This window comes from Pimephales promelas, chromosome 22 (genome assembly GCF_988280905.1).
Source record: "Pimephales promelas chromosome 22, fPimPro1.hap1.1, whole genome shotgun sequence".
Taxonomy (NCBI): Eukaryota; Metazoa; Chordata; class Actinopteri; order Cypriniformes; family Leuciscidae; genus Pimephales; species Pimephales promelas.
Genome location: NC_142790.1, coordinates 22,536,460 through 22,560,946, shown reverse-complemented (window position 1 = coordinate 22,560,946; position 24,487 = coordinate 22,536,460). Strand labels below are relative to the sequence as shown.

The 24,487-nt window shown below is 38.9% G+C and overlaps 3 protein-coding genes and 1 long non-coding RNA gene across 5 annotated transcripts; 2 read left to right on the top strand and 2 right to left on the bottom strand.

Annotated features, from left to right (window-relative positions):
- The first annotated feature begins 281 nt into the window (after nucleotides 1-281).
- On the top strand, nucleotides 282-6,017 carry msl2b (MSL complex subunit 2b). Its single transcript, XM_039685139.2, has 2 exons — nucleotides 282-1,431; nucleotides 2,381-6,017. Exons 1-2 carry the CDS (start codon nucleotides 1,290-1,292, stop codon nucleotides 4,030-4,032), a joined length of 1,794 nt encoding a protein of 597 aa, XP_039541073.2. The 5' UTR covers nucleotides 282-1,289; the 3' UTR covers nucleotides 4,033-6,017.
- tnfsf10 (TNF superfamily member 10) lies at nucleotides 3,177-9,970 on the bottom strand. The gene is made up of 5 exons (XM_039685142.2): nucleotides 9,779-9,970; nucleotides 8,478-8,624; nucleotides 8,180-8,225; nucleotides 7,980-8,099; nucleotides 3,177-7,506 (listed from the first exon to the last, which is right to left on the bottom strand). The coding sequence occupies exons 1-5, from the start codon at nucleotides 9,968-9,970 to the stop codon at nucleotides 7,043-7,045; spliced, it is 969 nt and encodes a 322-aa protein (XP_039541076.2). The 3' UTR covers nucleotides 3,177-7,042.
- Nucleotides 9,106-24,234, top strand: LOC120488412 (uncharacterized). 2 transcript variants are annotated; one of them, XR_016149207.1, is made up of 5 exons: nucleotides 9,106-9,734; nucleotides 9,836-10,038; nucleotides 21,030-21,350; nucleotides 21,818-21,984; nucleotides 24,159-24,234. It is a non-coding gene; the product is annotated as an uncharacterized LOC120488412 (long non-coding RNA). The 2 variants fall into 2 exon arrangements; XR_016149206.1 differs by lacking the exon at nucleotides 24,159-24,234 and having other exon boundaries at nucleotides 21,818-22,665.
- LOC120488408 (neutral cholesterol ester hydrolase 1) lies at nucleotides 18,239-22,289 on the bottom strand. The gene is made up of 5 exons (XM_039685140.2): nucleotides 22,152-22,289; nucleotides 21,807-22,038; nucleotides 21,298-21,367; nucleotides 21,043-21,214; nucleotides 18,239-20,460 (listed from the first exon to the last, which is right to left on the bottom strand). Exons 1-5 carry the CDS (start codon nucleotides 22,287-22,289, stop codon nucleotides 19,840-19,842), a joined length of 1,233 nt encoding a protein of 410 aa, XP_039541074.2. The 3' UTR covers nucleotides 18,239-19,839.
- Nucleotides 24,235-24,487: the final 253 nt, after the last annotated feature.

Sequence of the window (24,487 nt, the reverse complement as noted above, 5' to 3'; positions counted from 1 at the left end):
TAATTTGACTGCTGTTTTAATGTCTGGATTACTGATTATTTGTAATATTTATTGTTGTTTCTTCTGTCTCTGTTAACCATTGGACAGATTTACTCTTGAGGGGCCACGCCCCACATAACGTTTATGTAACCAAGGAAACCAGTCGCCCACACTAGTTTGAGTTCTCTTCTCGCGAGTTAAACGCGACAGCCTCACAAGCCGGGAAAAGTATCGCGAGATTATCATGGCAGCGTCCCTCTCCCATAGCCGTTCTTTGATTTGTTCTCGCGAGATGTGGACAGCAGCGCCCCCTCCTTGTTCTAATGCTGAGAGGAAGGGAGGGGAGAAGCCTTTTCAAATACACATACATTTCAATATCGCTACTGAATATATATCTATACGTTTTTCTCCAAATAATGATTTGTGCATATGGAGTGGATATTACATTTGCGTATTTATCACGCTTAACACTTACGACGCACTCAAACGAAAGGAAAACGGCAGGATAAATCCTAAAAAGAAGCGAAGCGGCCTGTTTTTGTTCCTGAGGCGCAGCTCCCACTGACATCAAACGGGCACTTAACTCACGACGCTTTGTTACACCAGACCTGAAATTACTTCGCAAGTAAGCACGGTGAATATCTGGCACCCTAACGCGCTGAAAGACTGGGTGCACAAAAAAGCGGCCTGTTTTATTTTTTTGCAGCAGCAGCAGCGCCATGAAGAGCGGCGGACAATAACAAGAGTGACGGTGCTTGTGTGTTACCACTATGATCCGAGGCTAATCACGTATGTGCACGTCAAGAATAATAAATAAACGTATGGAATAACACCGCGAACAAGGACTGCGTTCATCCAGGATAAGACAAGGAAGCAATCTGTGCTCTGTTTGAATTTGGTGGTAATTGGAGGCCCGGTAGGGGTGAAGAGCGCCACCCGTGTGTTGTTGTTGTTGCATTAAAAAAAAAAAAGAAAGAAAGATGCAAAGAATCGTGCACATGCATCGCTGAATGTGTTTTCAATCGGATCAACGTGAATGTGCTTTTATCCGATGACGATGAGGATTTGGCCGTATTTCGTGCCGTGGAAGAGGGGCAAACGTTAAGATGGAGTGGTTTTAATGCATGCGATGTAAAGACAAGCATATCTGCTGAAATCTCCCTTGCATTACACACTCGACGGAATTGCACGCGCAGGTTCATCGACATTGATGATACGTGGGCTGCTGGCGGGACTGAAGCCTTGTACTGTCGCTCCTTTTCTTTTTTTTTCCTCCCCGAACTGGATCTGTCTAGCACGACACTGCTGAGATGAACCCGGTGAATGCGACCACTCTCTACGTGTCAGCTTGTCGGTCGGTGCTGCAGTGCGATCCCCGGGACCCCCAGGCTTTGGCGGAAATCTATAAGCTCTTGCCTTTTTTCAGACAGTCTCTCGCCTGCCTTGTGTGTGGTGAGAGCCCGTTTATTCTGCTTCATCACTGCATGCTTGCATGATCACTTCTGCTTTATCGCTGCATGCTTTATAGCTGCTCTCGAAGCCCCACCGACCATGACACACCCCCACTGAGTCCACAAATTCCTGACCTACAATGACAACTGGAGCCTGGGCATTTAGACACACAGCAGTGCATACAGGCTGTGGGTTTATAGATGCATAGTGGAAGTAAATGCCTTGCCTGCTCAGTTAGATAAAACTGTCTGCTCGATTTTCCAACATTTTAGATTCCTTCTTCACAAGGTTTAAATATTATAAATATAATGTTCATATGTATATTTGTGTGTGTGTGTGTGTTATTTTTGTGATATTTCCTGGCGTGCATATCATTATTTATAATTTATATAATATGTTTTTACACTTTATGAGCTACAAATGCACTTTGTATTTGCAAATAACAAATTGATTGTAGTCCACAATTCATTGGTCAAAAGGTGGGGGAAACCCTGTTTGTGGTAATTTTTTATTTGGAATGAGTTGGCAATTCATTGTTGTTTTAAATTATTATTATTTAATACTAATTTAAACCTTAATATTATTACTTCAAATATTAATCTATTACTTTTTTCAAGCAATTCATGTTTACATGATGTGCTTGCGTTTATAAAATAATTTTATTTGTATTAATTGCCTTTGAGACCCCAGTTAACCATATGCTGAGCATGTAATGTGAACCACACTATGCAACATCACATGACCCTTTAACATCAGAACATATGTTGGGCTTCTCTTGAATGTTACAAAACCATATCTAATGAGATACAATATATGCTTGTATTATGTTGCTCATGATCTACAAAACTAATTACAGATTAAACTGTCCAATTAGTTAGCGTATTGATGTGTTATCAAAGTACCTGTTATGTTGTTTCATGGTCTAAACATATGTTCTTTCTTTATTCAGGCAATTTGCTACAAAATCCAATTGCTCCTACCAATTCGTCGTGCCAGCACTATGTCTGTAAATCATGTAAAGGCAAAAAGATGATGATGAAACCGTCGTGCAGCTGGTGTAAAGACTATAAGCAGTTTGAAGAGAATAAGCAGCTGTGCATCTTGGTGGACTGCTACAGAAAGCTCTGCGAGTACATCGCAGATTCTCCTCTCGCCCAGCACATTTCAAGTACCGTGGAAGGTTCCCCAGACATCCTGGCTCTTTTGAATGAGGGCCTCTCATTGGACAACAGGCAGGAGGAGGAGGAGGAGGAGGAGTCACTCTCCCTGAGCTTCACGAACCAGTCCCCAACACCCTCAACCTCAGAAATGCTCCCTGACGAGGTCCAGTCTCCTTCGACAGAGATCAAGGAGCAAGGCCTTAGTCCTCTAGGGGTGAATGGTCTCCAGGACTGCAATGGCTTGACCAACGTGGAGGAATTGACCGCCAGTTTACCTTCACTAGAGGCCAGTGTTCCAGACTCGGTGGAGAGTGGGAGTGACGTAGTGAAACAAGAGAGTTTCACAAATGAGTTCCCAGTGTGTGAGGCAGTGGAAGCTGCTGGCGAGGAGCTTTGTACCAGCACCATGGACATTTGTGGCTTTGGCGAGGATATTAAGCATGATGGCGGGACTCTCCTCTTGAGCGTAGAGGAAGTGCTCAGGACTCTAGAACCAGACCACGTCACCCAGGATGAGTGTCCTGCTATCTTGCAGTCGGCTCTTGATCCTTCGGGGAACCTAAATGGACCTTTTGCCTCGGTTGACCCTGCCCGACAACTCTCCTCGCTCCCACAGGAAGTTCTCTTGCCCCAACAGACAAATCCGCAACATTTGGGAATATCTTGTTCCGCCATGACACCAAGAATGCCCCGGTCCAACCGGAAACGCTCGCGGTCGGAAAGCGACAGCGAGAAGATTCAACCCCTACCCATTTCCACCTTCATCCGCGGCCCCACGTTGGGCGCTTCCGCCCCTGTTCCGGTCAAGTGCGAACCTAAATCTCCTGCTCTGACTATCCCTCACATGGCGGCGGTGCCCAACGGCGGCGGCCTTTCTAAGGTGGGCAAGACATTACTGGTGCCTGCTAAAACTGTCAAAAAGACCCTTGACCACCATGGACCCAAAAAGGCGTACACTAAGTCCAAACAGGGCACTCCAAAGTCGAAAGAGAAGACGAAAGAACGGATTCTGACTAACGCACTCATTCCCGGGAGCCCCACGAAAGTGGTGTACAAGAAAGCGCAAGAGAAAAAGGGCTGCAAGTGTGGCAGAGCGACTCAAAACCCAAGTGTTCTTACATGCCGTGGACAGCGATGCCCCTGTTACTCCAACCGCAAAGCCTGTCTGGACTGCATATGCAGGGGCTGCCAGAACTCCTACATGGCCAATGGTGAAAAGAAGCTGGAGGCCTTTGCGGTGCCAGAGAAGGCGCTCGAGCAAACAAGACTTACTCTGGGCATCAATGTCACCAGCATTGCAGTGCGAAACGCCACAGGTAGCAGCACCGGCGGGATGCTTAACGTCTCCACGGCGGCTGGCTCACCTGTGGCCTCCTTCTTGGCTACGGGGCCACACGAAGACAAAGGATTCGATGAACCGTTGGACATGAGGTTTGACTGAGTTCCGGATGATTCTCCTTTAACATCGCCCTGTATTCCAAACCGACTTGCTTTCAGTGTGGCGGCACTGTACCCGAGGGGCTGATGTAGTGTCAGCGATAAGGCAGCTACTGTGATTCTGTTCCAGTTCACATTTATCAATTAAACTAGTTATTGCTGAAGCTTGTGCCTTTAAATCATTTGTACTATTCTTTTCGATTTTCTTGCACACTTTTAGAGGAGGAGCGTTCAGACTGGATAATAGAGGTCGAGAGTTTCTTTTGGTAAAGGTTCTTCTTTCCATTTCAGTACAAGTGATCTATAAGGCATGATCTTTGGCAAGATATTCCTGACCTCATTGTTGTGGGTCGCGTTATGTGCATATGTGGAAGATTTTCAGTTTGTAGGTTAGGGGATGAGACCTGTTAAATGAATGGTACCCTACAGCATCAGTAGAGACTGGTTGTATTTATAAACAGTTTTTGTACACAGACTTAAGGAATACAATTTAAAAAGTACATTTTATGATATATTTTGTAAGTTACATTAACAACATTTGCAGTATTTATTGGGTATCACTTAACATAGATTACGGTCCACCCAGGGCATCAGCTGGATACCATTTCTACAGATGCAAGTCACACAGATGCAGTATGTACGGTTTTTCTGTCTAAATTATGTTGTTGTCCTGATTGTGCTAGTTTTTTGCCGTCTCAAACTGTTATTTTTTTCCCTTGGGGCATTTAAATACCTGTAATATAAATGTAACATATTTCCACAAAAAAGAAAAAACCTAACACGACTCGTGTTTTTCATTTCAAAAATCACTTTATCAAAGTAATTGCATAGTTGTTTTTTTTTTTCCCTTAAGGTGATTTTATAAATCATTTTGACAAGGTGCTTTGAATGATAAATGTATTAATTAGTGTGAATATATCTAAACATGAATGTGAATAGAATAAGCCCAGTACAGCTGCAGACATGTGATGTTAAACAAAGGGTGCTGCAAACAATTACAAGATTGTATTACAACCCCAAGTCTTTGCAATGAAACATATGTTGTCCATATGCAAGTACATAACTTATACAGCTATTCATGAATGAACTGTACATGTTGTTTTTCCTGACCAAGTCAACCAGAAGTCATATGAAGGTGGGTATAGTTTGGAGAAGGCATTGTTTTGTTAGCTTGCAGTTGGAAGATCCACAGTATTTCTTCTTTACCAGTGCAAAAATCATTTTACAGGGGCTAAGCATACAATTTTAATGTGGCGTGACATTCATATTCTAGCTCAGGAAAAATATTGCTTAGGTTCATTCAGCCACGGTAAAATCCATATATAGGCGATTGTTTGTTTTCAACTGGGTTGAGTACAGAACCTTTGAACAATCTATATTGCACCTGAAATATTAGAGGTTAAAATATATAACTGTTAATCATTCATGTTCCAAAGAGCACTAGATGGGTAACTGGAAAGTGTTCAATGGTCTAATCAAACAAGCTGGGATGCAGTAATGCACTGGATCTCTGCCCAGTAACTGTAATTACGAACTTTTACCACAAGTAGGCGGAATACAAAAAAACAACAACAACATTTGTTATTGTGATCAAATGTATCTTGTGTATCTCAATAATTTGCTTATTCATGACCTCTTTGTTCATGGGAAATGGTTGTAGTAAATCTGATGACATTTTCTATAAAACATTTTATTCATTCTGCAATAACAAACTGTGTTTGGAGGGAAAAAAATGGCCGAAGAAAACTTGATAGCTCCAGTGGAAAGTGGCAAATATTTGAGATATAACATAACAATAATCACCTTATATAATGACAATATGTACTGTTTTATACCAATATTTTGTAACGTGTGTGTATATATATATACATATATATATATATACACACACATACACACAAAATACATTTTTGTATTTCACCCCAAACTTACAAAATTGAAGTAATACAGTTGAATGGTCTTGAAATTAATAATATATATATATATATATATATATATATATATATATATAATAAAATGAATCATCCAATGATTGTTTTTTTATGTATACTGTGCATATTTAATATGAAGATTATGGCCTGGATAAGACAAAACATCCCAAAGGGGAGAACACCGTGTACTGTAACGTACATAGTTACTGTTTAACCGACAGTCTGTTTCAGATTAAATGTTACAAAAATAGTAAATCCGAAACACTGAAAAGAACATGCTAAAATGCAGAAGGGTGAAAAGACTTCTCAGGTGTCTGTACATTCCACAGTGTATGATCAGTGCTGGTAAATGTATATACAAAAGACAATATGTACAAGACAATTTACCATCACAGTGATTTTCACATTTAGCAAATCTAAGGTTAATGCTTTAGGAAAGAATTATGTAATAAAAACAACTCCTTCACTCGCAAACTCATACAAACACATTAATAGTGCTGAAACTGACAATCACAACATGTCAATAATACAATCAAGGCATGATTTGTTAAACACAAAGATTGTGCAAGTCTCTCCGACCGCATTTCCACATCCCAATATGCAGTTAGTCTTTTAAACATTTGAAAAAGGCAATGCAGTCACATGTCCAAGGAGGACGGAAGCACACAGTATAAGCCTGCAGCTCCTCCGCAGGCGCAAAAAGTACGCTTAAAGTCGCACCTTCTTTTTTTTCCTGCCCGTCCAAACGACTCGCTTCCAAAACGACCTGGCAAGCCCCACGCTTTCCGTCGCCCCTCCAGGCAGGCGTGCTGGGATAGAGCTCCAACACATTTCACCAATGAACTGATTTACGATCAGATCCGCTGACCGAATGTTAAAAAAGCGCCAAATATTTGCACCTTTCCATGCTCTCATCAATCATTGTTAACTGTTTTGGCAAGAGACGGAGCATCTCGGCAAGAGCGTCCAAATGCTTGAAGGCACTTGGCATCCGTTCAAAACAACCTCAGGTAGAAATACCGAGCAAGCCGAGTCCTGTCGCTCATCTGGGAGTTCAAAACTAATTTTTCAGGCTGTGTATCACTAGCTGACCAAAAACGCTCCGAAGAAGCTGGACTTCTCGTCCATGTCGATGGTGCTCACGTTGCTGACCGTCACAAACACCCTGTCTCCTCCTCCGAGCTGAAAAAGCCCCGCTTGGTAGATGGAATACAGGCCGTATTCGGTGTCACGTGACCAGCACGTCGTCCGGGCGTTTTTCATCAGCAGTATGGGCACCGGATACGAGCTGACTTTTTTATAAACGTACTGCAACATCGGTTTCCCCCGGACCGATTCGCCCGACGTGCCGTCCTCTTCCTCGCGGTCGCTTTGCTCCGCCTCGATGAGCGAGTGTCTGAAGTACGTTTGGGAGTAGATGTAATAGAGGCCGGCCTGAGGCACCACCAATTCTCCGTCACTCAACTCAACGTTCTGGAGGAAAGCCAGACCTTTTTCGGACTCCCACGACTGGATCTTCTGGCCGTAAACCTTCCTGTTCGGTAGACCTGCATTGTCAAGCCAGAGAGAAGGATTATGGGTCGGGGTTTGACAGAAAAGCTGCATTGTTTCGGCGTTTGGCAGGCGAATGGAACGGGGAGCTTGTTTCTAATACTCGGCTCAAGTTATAAACCAGCTTTTTGTTTCAGGCAAATGGCCACAGAGATATGATGAAACAAAGAAGTGAGCTCTGACCTACATTAAAGGTTTAATGAGCTTCCTTATTGGGAAGCTATCATGAAAAGAGTGTTTATTTGCAGGGATGCAACATTGTTCGTGAAATGTTTGCATTCTATCAGATCTGGATGTCATCCAGTCAGTCTCAATGTACTTTTAAGGTGAATGTGGACTATGACCCAGAGATAAACATGCTTTAAACAGTTGCAGTCGTTGTAATAATTCAGCACATGTACAGAAACTGAAAAGAGTTGCTTAGCAAAGAGACAAACCTAAATCAAGTGTTTGCTAGAACAAGACATACCTCCTCCATCTTTATCTACTTCTGGAGTATAACTTCCAGTCACATGCGCAGCGATCTTAGGCCGAGGAGGATCGTCTTGATCTTGGATCACCAATGAGGGAAGTACACGCGAGACCTCATCTGTAAAAAAAATCCCAACGGTTAATTCACTCGTAGCTTATGCCTTCACATAAACTTAATCTGAGTGTGCTCTGAAATACCTTTGACGGCGGATGAGATTTCTTTCTGATAACGGCTGGACATTGACTGTTAAAAAAAACAAAGAGAGAAAAATAATAATTACTTTGGGAAAAACAAAGATTACATTTCTAGTTTCAGAAAGAGAGTTGTGAATGGACCAATTCTTCAGCATAACCTCTGAAAATTGGGTTTCATCTTACAAAAATTAAGGAAATTCCTTTATTAATTAAAAAAGGGAAAACGATCCGAGTCATAAATGGACTCATTGTCTACACTCTACAGCTTTATGACTGCATAGGCCTCCTCTGAAGCGGATACCTTTTCAATCAGAAAGTGTAGCTGTTGCGTGACCTGCCAGCAGGGGTCGTCTTTCCCCTCCGCCGCGGTCAGTTCCTGACCCTTTATCGTCCTGAGGTTGGCGCGCATCAGACACGACACGCTGCTCTTGGAAAAGGTTTCTTTCATCTGTGAATAAAAAAAAATGTTTTAATACCTTAGATTTTAACAGCTAAATATTCAGCGTGGTGACCAATTACAAAAGCTGCTCATATCCCAATTAAACATTTAGAATGTGCATGAAATATGAAAGATTGTTTTGCGTAAATAAAATGCAAACATGTGATATTATATGCAACCTAGTTGTTTTTATTTGAATCAGGCAAAATACTAATTTTATAAAATAGCTAATACTTTAATGTGATTTTAATGATCTTATTATACAAATTATATTTGCTTATCTTTATTTACATAAATTGATAATTTTGCATCCATAAATAGCAAATATTTTCGGCATACAAAGAAATAACTAATATTAGATAGGCAATATGATTGAATATATATATATATATATATATATATATATATATATATATTCAATCATATCATTGTATACAAATTATAAAAAATAAGATCTAATATTTAAAAAAGACAAAATATTTTGCATGCATGAAACGCTAAATGAAGCCATTTCTACTATTTATTTAATCTCCATTCTATAAAATAACAATTTCATGAAATTATATTATACTTTCTAGTGCACATATAGCCTACATATATTGTTGGTTTAACTTAAAAAAATAAGCGCAAACCTCGAGTTAATAAAATGAAGCAGATCAACAGTTTAATCAACAGAAACTCAAAATATTATGTAATCTGAACTACATGAATTATCTAAGTTAATTTGACAAAAGAAAAAATGTTGTGTTAAATCATGAAAATATTTGAGTGTCCATGAATAGCTGTGCTTATTTTTATTTATTATACAATACTAATTATTAAAAGTTATATGTTTTAAGCATAAAATGCAAACCTTTCCCCTCAAATAGACTTTTAAATGAAAAACTGTAGTCTACATCGCCACTGAGTGTCGTCTGCTGTTGCTTAACTTGTACTTCAGGCTCCACTGAGCGACCTGTTGGCAGCTGTCCACTAAACAAAATGCAGGCAGAAACCTCAGCAAACGAACCGAGAACGGCTGCAAACAGCATTCGTTCTCTCTAAAGTCTTCTATTTGCTGCATTTCAAAGTCGCAACGTGCACAACAAGGCGGCCAGACAAACTTTGCACAGTTCTGAGGTAACTTAACGTGCAAGAAAACGCAGAAGGTACATGGCTCTTACCGTCGATAAGACGTTGCTGAAGTATATGAAAGTTACAGCCACTGCTATTGTTTGCAGGAGAATTGCAGCCAGCAGAAGAAGTCCGATATACTGCATGGTGTGTGAGCTTGTCATGCTGACCATTGCGTGTGTTCCTGCAGCTCGAGACAAAAGCTGAGGCAGAATTCCTTCTCTCTTCATATGAAAAGGCATGGAGGCGGAGCAGCGCTTGACTCAAGGAAACGAAGTGCAGGAGTTACTTTCCAGTAAAGATAATGCATGTAAGAACCTCTTTCGTTTTTGCTTTTCCGATCAGTGCAATCACTTTATGATATAATTCCTGCTGAAACGTATCAAGCATAAAATGTGTCTAAATTGATCCTATAACCGTGATTGCCCTTCTGGAAAATTCAGTTTAAAGGAACACTGCACTAAAAAAATAAATTCTGTCAAAATTTACTCCCTCGGGTTTTTCCAAACCCTATAGGGGCTTCTTCCATTAAACACAAATGAAGATCTTAAAGGGTTAGACTTAGTTTTAATGAAAATTAAGTCATTAATTACTCACCCCCATGCTATACCAACCCCATAAGACCTTTGTTTATCTTCGGAACACAAATGAAGATATCTTTTATTAAATTTGAGAGCTGGATCACTACCACATATAAGGGATTGAAACTTGTCGGCCCAGAAAGTCATCGAAGAAAATGTTTAAATATATCATGTGACTACAGTGGCTCAACTATAAGTTTTTCAAGTGACGAGAATACTTTTTGTGCGACAAAACAACAACAAAAATAACGACTTTATTCGACTATTCCTTTTCTTCCTTCTGGGCCTTAGACAAGAGTTCAAGAGATTTCCACGATGCATGCGCGAGAAGAGAACTACGCTATTTTTCTACTACTTCTTGTTCAGTTCTCGTGCATGCGCCGAAATAGCATATTGATCAATGCGAAATGGCGCTAAAACTCCATTTACATAAATTGGCGTGCCAAGTTGGTCTCTTTTCCCTAGCCATGCATGACCACATCCATATTCTTCTCTTTAGCTTCCTCCTTTTTTTTTCAGCGCACATAAAAACCACAATTGCCAAAGTGCAATTCATCCCGCTCTACGTTGACCACTAGCACATGCCGATGACCTTTTTATTCTTCTATATTAACTTGTGTCGTATCCAACGATTCAATAAGTGTCGTCATCGTACAGTCTACTACACGTCGTACCCAAGTATATGTCGTCGAGTGTGATTTGTAAGGATCTTATATTGCTGAAATCGCACAGTCTGCGGCAGCCATGAGTTGATCATCACTGGCTGCTCCAAGTCGGCTATTAGTTCGTCTAAATTTGAAGAACATCTTGAACTAGAACTTGAACTAATGTGCAACTTGCATCGGCTAATAATGACGAGGTTGGAAAAGCTAGAAACAGGCTAAGTTCCAAAAGACAGAAACCAGTTTAAACTGGATTTTCCAACAGGATTTCAATTAAGTTGTTGTTTTGTTTTAATAAACCGATGTATTTTCATTTAAAAAAACATGTTTATTTTCGTTCAGATTCATGTTCATGATTCTATTGTAGCTTTGCCCTGTTCTTGTTCAAGAAAACATGACCAATTCTGACTGTATTTGATTTCTAACATGTGGTTACAATCTGGTCCTATTTAGAAAGTCTAGGGGGTATTCCATGTATTGTGCTTCTCAAAGGCCGGCCACTTCTTGCCATCTGATTTAAAGAGCTATTCTGTTACTCAGCTTCAGTTGACAGGTTTTGGTGGGCCCCTTTAAAACAAAGGCAATTCTAAACTTCAGCATCCAAAAAGTAAAATCGATGTTTTCTTCCTGTTGTCCAACCATGTCTAACTCTTATATATAGTTTTCTCATGACAAAGATATTTGCTCATGACATTCCAGGTCCCCAAGCCAACGAAACAATTTTCCAAAGTACATGAACAAACTCAAAACAGTGCTGCTTTTGTGCCGTCCACAAGTATAATCATTAAGTTTAAAGACACAATAAATAACGAGTAACACTTTTTAAAGGTGCTACTGTTTCCAGCGAAAGTGTATTTACTTGTTAACCTGGAGGTGCTTGCATGTTCGCTCACATTACCATTTATAGATGCCTTTAAAACAACTCCCGATGCGAGTTCATAACAGAGCCGGATAGGAGCCTTTTGAAGCTCCATCCCGCTCCGCGAGCGTCAGCAAAGTTACCCAATATTGCTTTTTTCATGGACTTGTTTGTGCCAGATGTGTCACGCTGAGATTAGATCAGCTTCTATAATCAACAGCAGATGAACGGAGGTGACCAAACAGGCTTCAGTGATCGTCTGGGACAATGACTGTAACCTCCTCCTAAAAAAGTAAAGCTCAGCAGAAAATGGAGGGCGTGCTTCTTTACAAAGGATCAATGGTGCTCTTTAATAGGTTTATTGTGAAGACATAGTCAAACAATACTTGTTGTGGGGATTTTTCAGCTCCAGACAGAGTCAAAGCTAGAGATTAAAGGAGTCGTTCACTTTTAAAAAAGACTTTTGCTGATAATTTACTCACCCCCATGTCATCCAAGATGTCCTTGTCATTCTTTTTTCAGTCGAAAAGAAATTAAGGTTTTTGATGAAAACATTCCAGGATTTTTCTCCATATAATGGACTTCAATGGGAACCAAGGTCCAAAAGACAGTTTCAGTGCAAACGGCAAACTGTTCAAAGGGCTTTAAACCATTTCAGACGATTTCAGTCTTATCAAGCGAAACGAACACTCATTTAGCAAATAAAAAAGTTTAAGTTTTATAAGCTCAAATGGTCGTCTTGCTCTGTTCTGTGATGCGCGTTCGTGACTCTCCTGTTCTAACTTGTGTATCAAAACGAACGAATCTTTTTTCGTGTCATTTGGTTCATTCAACGACAAAATGAACGAGTTGACTCTGGAAAAGATTTGTTCATTTTGATGAACAGGAGAGTCACATACGCTCATCACGGAACAGAGCAAGGCGACCATTTGAGCTTATAAAACTCAAACTTTTTTTTTTCAAATGAGCGATCGTTTCGCTTGATAAGACCCTTATTCATCGTCTGGAATCATTTAAAGCCCTTTGAACAGTTTGCACTGAAACTGTCTTTTGGACCTTGAACCGTTTGGTTCCCATTGAAGTCCATTATATGGAGAAAAATCCTGAAATCCTTAATTTCTTTTTGACTTAAGAAAGAAAGACATGGACATCTTGGATGACATATGGGTGAGTAAATTATCAGCAAAAGTTTTTTTTAAAAGTGAACTACTCCTTTAAGCATCTTAATAACAACTCCTTCCATGTAGAACAATTGGCATGAACCTTGTTCTTAATTCAAATATTTCTTGTTTCCACACCCATTCTCGTTCGCTGATTCTTTCGCTCTATCTCTGTCAGCCAGCTGTGTTCGACTGGTCTCTGAAGGCCACGGTGTTGACATGTCCCGCTCTGAATCGCAGGCAACCTAAACAATGCAAGCGGCACTGTGGATCTGAGCATATCTGGCACAGACATTGTGGAAGGGAGGAGGAGGAACACAAAGAAAAGGAGAAAAAAGAAACAGAGCGGCGGGCGACCAGTGGACGGGCCGGAAACTTGGGATTTTCCAGCAGAAGCGAATGCAAAGTGTAGATTTGGCTGGGTTTGTTTTAGCTGACGCCAGGAAAAGCTGCAGCCAAAGAGTGACAAACTCATCCCTTATGGTGACCCTGCCACATTTATACATAAGCAGAATGATCTGAGGATGTCTTTTATGAGTGTGTGTGTGTGGGTGGTGTTGGTGTGGGAGTTAGTGGAGGGAGAGTCTTCTGCCCATGAAACATGACTGTAGTCTGGCGCCATGATTGACCGATGTCCTGCACCAGAGAGAAAATCCTCCCCCACTGACTCCCTTTTTCTTGGAGCTGAATGTTAAAGAAACCCCTGAACACACAGGAACGCTCTTTCTCTAACTGTAAACTATCACACTTGCAGTTTTCATCAGGAGAAACAAATCCCAGACTAGGGAGCAAATATTAATAAGACTTGGGGTGGGATTTGTAAGCAACAAACTAGAGTTGGTCTAGCAAAAACCAATTCACACAACAGCCTATCATAGTGGTAGTGAATTTGCATGGGAAATCACTGTTTAAACTTTTGACTGTAATTCTCCATGAAAACCCTCAGGACTGTTTCATATCAGCCTAAGGTTCATCGCAGTTACATTGAGCTGAACTGGGATATCATTGTGTGGCTATGTACTTTTCCAAACTGATAGCTAGCTAAAGTGAGACCTAACAAAAGGACCTTAGGGTTGGTTTTCCATCCTCAGGGGTTTTTAAAACGAAGCCGCTGGGGCTGTAAAGACTTGACAGGCCGCTGATGAATGTGTGATCATATCCGTTGCGAAGAACATGGAGGGGGTTCACGGAGAGTTACGGGGCCTTGATTCAATGCTCCATTGCACTTGGGGAATCAGGAATTTGGCTAGAGAAAAGGCCCCCAATTTTGGGGGGCCCCACTTTATCATCTGAAAAAAAAATTTCTGTTAGTGTCAAATGCTCAAAAATGGAAAACAGAGCAGGAGGAAATGAAGAAGGGTTGAAAGAGTAAAATAGTTTGTGGGGGCTATAACGTCATTCGGGGCTAATATTACGCTCTGACATGCCTAAGCCATGCAATCAAAGTGCCAAGAGACTTATAGGCCGGGATACAAGGGCGTATTGTGCTTCTCTGTGACATCACTCCTGAGTAAGAGGGAAGGGAGACAGGGAGATTCCCAGTTTTCTCTCCGGGGTGAAAAATGCTATATGTTAATTGCCACTTTGCCATGTGGGAGGATTGTCCTGAGGGGTTGGACAGGCAACCCTCTCTCCATCCATAGGAGTAGTTGACTTTTAAAAAGACTTTTGCTTATAATTTACTCACCCCCATGTCATCCAAGATGTTCACGTCTTTTTTTCTTCAGTTGAAAAGAAATGAAGGTTTTTGATGAAAACATTCCAGGATTTTCTCCATATAATGGACTTCAATGGGAACCAAACGGTTCAAGGTCCAAATGAGAGTTTCAGTGCCGCTTCAAAAGGCTTTAAACGACACCAGACGATGAATAAGGGTCATGACTCGAAAAAAGATTTGTTCATTTTGATGAACAGGAGAGTCACGAACGCTCATCACAGAACAGAACAAGGCGAGCATTTGTGCTTATAAAACTTAAACTTTTTTATTTTTTTTAAAATGGTCGATTGTTTCGCTAGATTAGACCCTTATTCATCGTCTGGCGTCGTTTAAAGCCCTGTGAAGCTGCACTGAAACTCAGTTTGACCTTGAACCGTTTGGTTCCCATTGAAGTGCATTATATGGAGAAAATCTTGGAATGTTTCCATCAAAAACCTTAATGTCTTTTCGAATGAAGAAAGAAAGACATCTTGGATGACAAAACAGAAAAGTTTCACTTCACATTTTTATTTTTAGCATACAGATTCCCATTACGATTCATGCCAGGCCAGTAGTTGACGATATCACTTTGTAAAGAGATGCACCTATAGACTTGAACACGTAATGCACATGACGTCACTGTTTTCACATATTCCCGTTTTTGTAGTTTACAAGGAGACGATAACATTATCGTTTTCAAAAAGTTGCACTTTCAAAAGTTTGCGTTTTAGGCCCCCATAACGTTGTTCTGTAAACGAACGACCAAAAGCATTAAAAGTTTTCAGTTTTTCGCTGAAAATGGTGTTGTGCAAAGCCTTTATTTAAGTTTTCAAATTGAAATGCACTTCAGGTCAGAGATCGCTGAGAAACTCTGCCATGAACCGCCAAGGAGGAGAAGATTTTCTCAGCTGATTTATGTAGATGAAAATGTGAGACATAGAGGGGTGTTTTGTGCTTTTAGACTTGGCAGTGTTTCTCTATTAAGAAGTTTTAAAAGCCAAATGGTCATTCTTGGGTGGGGTGTGACAGATGATCTAAACTCTGACTCTGCGTGCAAACACGTAATCCGACATGTCATCAGAAAATTACATGAAACAGGCTCAAATAGTTGCTGTTTTCATCAAAATGTCTTGCCTATACAAACTTGATCACTCAGTGATGTACTGTAAGCGCCAATGCTGGACGCACTCATGTCCTTGAGTTAAACTACAATTAATTTAATGAAATAGCACAGCTTTTGGTATATATATGCGCGCGTGTGTGTGTGTGTGTGTGTGTGTGTGTGTGTGTGTGTGTGTGTGATTTTCTCGATTTTAATTGATTTCACAACACTTTGACATCCGGCGCTTGCGCAGACAGAAGCGCCCGTGCCTTCAGATCACTTGGACGTGACTGTGATTACAATGCCGATATAAATACTGTTCGTTTTCTCACACAAACCGCTCGTTTCGTGTCGTAGGTCATCGATGTGTACTTACATTTACGAGTCATTAAATCATGTTTAATTTGGACTTCTCTCTGTGCATGCTCTTTGAGGTGGTGACCATAGACCTACATTATATGACTGACAGAAAAGAACGGTTTGACCTAAAAATATCAAAATTAAAAATACTGTGGAAACAAGGATACCTACATCTTGGATGCCCTTGAGGTAAGCTAAAACATATCAAAAATTAATTTTAAAATGAACTATTCCTTTAATGCTTTTTATTGTGAACTTTGTTCTTTAAAACGTTGCAGACCTTTTACATAACACTGAAAGATAATATAAAAATGCAATAAAGGGGCACTTTAAGCAGTGGAGTGAAACTGTAAACTTCCTTATTTTATTATTATGGAGTAGAAGCGAAAGGCCAAATTAGTTGAAGTGCTTTACAATGAAATGGGAGGCATGGCTTTGTGCAAGCAACTACCTTAAATTGAGGAAGCAATGAACAATGTGAAAGATAACATCCAAGCGCTAGGTATGTAAACTCCTTGGGTTTTGTTTTCCTTTGAAATAATCACGCAGCTTTCCCTGATTAATCATTGGCTACTCGCATTACAGTGTGACATCGTAATCTAGAAGAGATTTGAGACGTTGGCATGAAAAACTCTTCCTGAAGGCAATTTGTGCAAAGTTTGAAAACGTGTATCGGGTTATGTATAACTGCTGAGAACAGGAACTGCCTCACACTTTGCCATCGAGCTTCTTGAGATCAAGTTTGGCCATGTGACATGACATGTCGTACTCTTGAGTAGGTTCGCATAAAAACATCTCAGCTTTTTTAAGTTTCTCTGTCACAGCACGAACGATAACAGGTTATTCCAGTCAGCAGGATCGTCTCGGTTCGGCCTGCAGGCTAACTCTGCCTGATGTGTTCACGATTTACTCTGTTCTGTCACAGTCACTCATGAAGCAAAAACAGCACAAACTTATTAAAGCCTCAAACCTTTAATAAACATATAACATATAAGTGGGGCAAAAAATGTCTTCTGGTTTCACTTTTTCTTTTGGTGATTTCAGCAGGCACACCCAGAAAAGTTTATTGCTCAGACGTGGCTCTTGCATATCTCAGTAATATTCTGTTATGTTTCATGTCAGTATATTGACGCCTTTGCCAGATGTTCATACGACTTCCAGTGCAGTCAAGGTGTATTTTTTTTTATTATCAGTTTTTCAGTATAGGAATCTAACTCATTACCATAGAGCGTTAATTTGCACATTTTCGACCACCATAGCAAAATATCTAATTTTATAAAACATAATTAAATCTATAATACATAAAACAACATAAAATTAAAGTATATAAAAAAGCAAGTAAATTTTTTATGTGAATTAAAAACAAAATAGAATAGTGTAGCTCAGATAATCTGGTGGACAAATTTTGTGAGAAATATATTGTATGTTTTAAAATGTACCTAATATATACGTATATACAGTATATATATATATATATATATATATATATATATATATATATATATATTCTCATGACCTTAGTATTGCTTTTGTTAATTAATACGATTAACTGCAAAAGTTTGTAAATATGTATGTGTGTATTATAAATATATATATATATATATATATATATATATATATATATATATTAGCTACAGAAAAGTTTGCTTATATCTATCTGTGTGTGTATATATATATATATATATATATATATATATATATATATATATTAGCTACAGAAAAGTTTGCTTATATCTATCTGTGTGTGTGTATATATATATATATATATATACACACACACAGATAGATATAAGCAAACTTTTCTGTTAGATTAATTGATATATATATATATATATATATATATATATATATATATATATATATATATATATATATATATCGCACACACACACACATAAAAATACACAACACATAGGCCAAACTTTTTTTAGATGCGATTGATCACATTAATCAATTTGACAGCACTTTATATAAAATTTAATTTAATTTAAAAAAATGTGGATAACACAAAGAATATTTTAGTTCATTGAAATCTTTTTTTTTTGGTACAATCTGCATTGTTTGTACCAAGATCTCAGAGGAGACAAATGTGAAATTGCATAGTTCTTTTATTTGAGACACTTCATTTGTTCTCCATTTAATTTGCTGCTATTACAGATTGTGTTTTCATTTGTTTTGTTTTTTTCCAACGGCCAGTGCTGGAGAATAGTGGCCTCTTTTGTGTACAAGTCAAAAAGCAAGTCATCGTCATTGGTTTATGTGTAGCCTAAACAATATTTATACACAGCTTCAAAAGAAACATGATTACAACAGTGACTCACATACTCATACTTGAGAGAAGATAGTAGTATCAGTTTCTAAACTGGCAGGCAGAATGGTTACAAAACAACAATGGCAGTAATGTAGGAGATAAATTTAGGTGTATAACAAAGATCAACCATGTAAAAAGTAGTTTTCAGATCCTTATTTTGTGCATTTTGCCCTGAGAATAATGGTAGTGTCTGTAAAACATCAACAGAAATCGATTAGTGTCGCCAAACTCTCAATTAGAGGAAAGAACCAAAGGTGCAATAATAGTTAAAGGTCTCACAGGTGAGAAAAACAGTGAGAGCCGCATTCCTCCGTGCTTATCTGAACCTCCCGGCGTTTCCCATGAGCTAACACTGACGGATATCTTCCCTTAAATACTCCCTTCCAGCTCGTGTTTCATTAAACCACCACACCGCCGGTTTTTAGGAAATTCCCTTTTGTCAAAACTGCTGACTGCCAGCAGCAAAGAAACTGCCAGAGAAGTTGCAATTCCCAGGAAGAGTAAGAAACATGTTCCCAGTGGTGTTGTATTTGTTGATACATGAAACATGTTGATATGCTTTGAGAAAAGATTTTATGGCATTCACATTTTTTTATGAACATCTAAAATTATGTCTGTCCCTGAAAGCTCTGTCAAGACAAAAATGACATATTATGACATATTATTATTTTGTTTTTGATAAGTGAAAATACTACTTTTCCCCTTGACAACTTTTTTACTTATACTATTATACACAATCCCATTTAATTTAAGTGTTTATGTATATGCAAAACTAGTTTCAGTCCAAAGGTTAATTGTCAAAATTTCAAACCAAAATTATATTATTTATTTGGTATATACTGTATATAGTACATTTAAAGTATTTATCTTTGCAAATTAACTATAATATAAGCTTCAGTGTTCAATTTATGATTTTTACCCGTTTAGTAGCATTGCATTAGTGTTGGGTCTGAGTCCACCTTGTCGATTACGAGTCAAGTACAAGTAAACCTAGTTTAAGTGGGCGATTTAATAATGTCTTGTCATCTTAATTTTATATTGTTACTTAAAGTTCAAGTCAGTGTCAAGTTTGAGTACAAGTCCATCTGAGTGTGTCCGAGTTCATTCCTAATTGCAGTCCGAGTCCAAGTCAAGTCTAAGTACCCAAACTTTATGTTGCATAAATCATTTGGACATTAAATTGAAATTTACTATAAATTCCCTGTATGTAAATTTGTATGTAACACTTTTCATATACCAATACAGATACAAAAATTGTGCCTGTTCAAATCTTTGTAGCATTTTCATATTGCACTGCATGCTAAATTAAAAAAATCTAATCTAAAATCAAAATATATTTAACATAATTTTCCCGAAATGTTCTCTCTGTGGTAAGTTTCTTTAAAGGTTCTCCTTGAGCCAATGCATGTAGTTCCTAAGACTTCGTGTTCCAACGGAGAATGGAAAGGGCCCGATCGCGAAACTAAGGCATCCATGGAACCCATCTTCATAGTGATCAACGGTGACACGGACTCCGGCTTCTTTTAGTCGTGTGGCGTACATGAGTCCGTCGTCTCTCAGCACGTCGTGCTCACAGGTCATGATGTAGGCGGGCGGCAGGCCCTTCAGCACTTCATTTTCAGCAAGTAAAGGTGCGGCTCTCACATCCAGCAGGCCTGGAAGCTCCTCCAGCAGCTCTGGGTCTCCGTGAAGGGGAACCACGGGTTTATAGTTCTTTTGAAAGGCCACTGGAAGAAGCTTGGTCCAGTTGATCTTGGCTCTGGCCGCTGCCATCTCCTGGCCCTGATCCAGAGCCGTGTGGTTGTTTGCCAGCAAAGCAGAAACAAGTTTCTGATCTCCGTTTAGATACTCCAGCCAAAAGCGGACCATGATGGGACGGTGCAGGATGGGAATGTGGGCGTTCTGCTGGTATGAAGGTGTGTTGAAGTCCAGGGCTTGAAGCGCAGGGTAGACAAGGGCCTGAACTTTAAATTTAATAGGAACGCTACAGTCCAAAGCCATCTGTGAACAGAGAGATAAATAAATGTGATTATTAGCCATCTTTTGTGAGGCATAGCTTTAATAACACACTATGGCACTCTAGTAAACAAAACATATGTAGTCTTTGTTTAGATAGATAGACAGAGAGAGAGAGAGACTTTGTGGCATAGATTCAACAAGGTGCTGGAAACATTCCTCAGAGGTTTTGGTCCATAATGTCATGATAGGATCATGCATTTGCTGTAGATTTTTTCGGATGCACATGATGCGATTCTCCCATTCCACCACATCACAAAGCTGCTCTACTGGATTGAGATCTGGTGACTGTGGACGTCATTTGAGTATAGTCAATTCATTGTCATGTTCAAGAAACCACATTGAGATGATTTGAGCTTTGTGACATGGTGCATTATCCTGCTGGAAGTAGCCATCAGAGGATGGTACAACAATACTCAGGTAGGCTGTGGCGTTTCAACAATGCTCAATTGGTAACAAGAGGACCAAAGCGTTCACTATTTTACACTTCCAAAATAATTAATGAGAAGAGAAGGCTTCTGATGTGTCTCCTCACTTTACTCTCATACTCTCAGGGATTTGTCGTACCTGTTGCGCCACAGCAGCGGCAAGGTTTCCCCCCGCGCTGTCACCTGACACAGCCACTCTTTTCAAGTCTATAGAGTACCGGCCCAACACCTCAGCTGTCAGGATGTGTTTTGAGGCCTGAAAAACATCATTATACTGATCTGGGAAACGTCCATCTGGAGCCAGTCTGTACCTGAACATACAAAATATACAATTAAGGCCTTTAATAAAGCAAAGACCATATGCAAGATCTACAAGATGCACAACATTGCTTACTCAACAGATATTACGACTGCATCCAGCTCTTCAGCCATCGCCATGCACTGAGGGTAATATGGTTTCATCTCTTTGAAGACAGGGAGAGCAATTAAAGATGTTATGCTGCAATTGTAATTAATGAATGGGACGCCCAAGAAATACTAAACCTGGTGTCTTTCATAATTCATTTTTTTTTCTGACCAGAAAGCACTTTCTTATTTTATCAGTGACATGTTTTGTTTTTTCACCCCTAACCCCAACTTTGGATAGATAATTTATAATAAATACAGCAATATTCCATTAAAAAAAGAACTGTCATGGTGATTTCATAAATCCCCTCAGCATGACTTGATTTCATGGTGTCTTAAAAACGAGAAGTTCCTTTTTCTACCACATGAGGGTGCTTCGAGACTGCTGAGCAAATCTCTTTTTCTCGCTCCCTCTGTCTACAACTTCTAATGCATTCAACAAAATGCTTGACTTACATGTAATCATATGCAGCTTAACATTAACAATCTATCACCTACTTGTGCTACAGAGTGTCCATCCGCCTCCATGGAAATAGACCACGCCTCTTTTTAAACGCTGCTCCTGCCCTTCAGCAGTGGACTCGAATACTAGCGCTTCCACTCCTCCAAAGGAAGCCTCTGTGATCCGGACGGTCGGTCTGGACTTGTTACTTTTAACATCCTCCCAAGACGAAAGGTACTTTACAACACCGAACGGGGAACTTAGTCCAAGGTCATGAGCTACAAAACTCTACGAGAGAAATAACATTTTTTTTTTTTTTTTTTTTCACCAGGCCTCTTTATGTGTTTGTGTGTTAATGCAATAGCATTTATATGAATTTGTATTTCAATGCAAAATCTTACCAAATGGAACGTCCCACGTATCATAGCATCTATAAACATGAGTTTCCATGGCTCTGATATAGTGCTGGGCAGAGGCAGATAAATATAATAAGCAGCTGCTATTGACAGTAAAATCGTCCCTATCAAAATGGACCGCATTATTAATTGTGTTAAAAGAGCACTAAAATGACCGCTGCATAAATGTCATGCAGTCATATATGACACGGCACCTGATTTCACACTGTACATTATGAAATCACAGGAACATTTTCAGATTAAAAGTCCTCTTGTCGAAATTAAGTTATTGTTTTTCTTTCACTGAAGTGTTTTTTTTTTAATATTTTATTTTTGTTGAATTTTACTCTGTTAATGATTTTATTGTTGTTTCTTCTTCTCTGGATTCGGCATGTAGACAGACTTTTATTTTCAAATCCCTGTTGCTTACGGACGTCACATCGAATATACGTCAGACATCAGTCTGTGCGATTTTTGGTAAAAAAAAAAAAATCCGACCCGGGCGTTTTTGTTCATTATTTAGGAGTTGTTGTCTCGAAAAATGAACAAGATAGAGTTTCTTTGAATTTTAATCCTGCCTTTGAAAAGATTAAAAACAGCCTCTAGCTAAGGGACTTGACCCTAAGGTGGAGTTCTTCAGGCAAAAGCAGAAGGAATTTCTAGACTAACCTGGTGCTTCATCTATACATTTAGACAATTAAACTGTCAAAACTATATCAGATATTATTTCATTTTCCAGTTTGAGAAGTGTATTATGTTAGTTTATCATTTGTTTAACACTCAATGAAACCATATGACGAGTTTCTTTTGCACTTTAATTTTCCTGTGACTCCCAAGGAATTTCTCTTGTGTTTTCTGCAATCAATTCTAGTATAATTTGCTTATTTATAGATGTGTTGTCATCGGTTGATATATGTCCATAATTAATCCAACTGGTACAGTGTGTGGTAATTTTTTTTTTACAGTCCAAAAGCAAATCTATTTGTTCTCTATTTTTAAAGAAGGTTGTCACCAAATTTGATCTACTGATCATTGGACTACATTTGTGAATGACCTTGATTGGGAAAGTGTTTGGTTATTACCTCATCATTTTTTTTTTTTTTGTTACAAAAGTTGAAAGACATTTCTTTCAAGATAATACACAAATTCTACCCTGTCAAACATTTCCTTAGTAAGTTTAAGAAAGACTATGATGTTAGCTGCTCTTTGCACTTGGAAACAGAACCCCACATTTTCTGGCATTGTAGTCACGTGAAAAAGTTATGGAATGAGGTGTGTTTATAAGGAAAAGATACTCTTTCATTTTTATTTGAATTTTCACTGTAAAAAATTCTTTTTATTTTTTGTTAAAAAGTTTTGTTTTATTTGTTATCACAACATTTTTTCTTTTGTCAAATCAACTTAAATCATTAATGTAGTTCATAAAAACATTACATTTGAGTTTCTGATGATTAAATCAATCTCCTTCATTGTCTTAACTTTATTTTTCCATTTCAATGAACTTAAAGTTTTAAGGCAACCAGGTTACTTCATTTTTTACGTTAAACCAACAATATTTTTTTACAGTGTGGTCGTATATTTAAAGTATGATAAAAATGTGAACAAGGAGGCTTTTGTAACTAATCTGTTAATCGTATTAGCCAAATTGCACATTCATAAGTGCAAGTTCCCTAACTAAAAGCCCCTTTTCTCAGTAGTCCTAAAAAATAAGGAAATTACTTTTCTAATATTCAATCTAGTACTAATGCAAAAGCTATAAGACTGTTCATTTGTGTACTGTCCTCAAAAGCTTTGAATGATACAACGAACAAAGTCCCAGGTACAGTATGCCATGCCTGAGAATGTGAAACCTGCAATAATTTTGTGGACAAAGCACATGGTTTATATGGTTTAAAATTATTATTTTTTCATGCTGGTATCTTGAATAAAATGTATGATTTTTTTTTTTTCCAATTCATTCATAGAACTGATATTTAACCATTTTACAAAAAAAATTTTTTGTTTGTTTCACAGATTCCACTGAAAATCAGCAATACCACTGGTTTCATTTCCCAAGGAAATGAATGCATGCATTCAGAATGTATTATTCACTAAGATATGTGATGCACTCCTTGAGGCATGGCAATGTGCATCTGTGCAGACTTCACGCCCAGATGCAGCTGCACAAAACTAGGGCAGAGAGCACAATTGCATGCTTGTGCGTGCGCATACACAAAAATGCACACCACTGCAAATCTTGAGTGTGAGAGACATGAACTAACATGTCCTCCCATCTTGCTCATAGAGCATTTGGAAAAACAAGGAATTAAACCTTATTTAATAAATGTCCGGTTTTCCTTAAT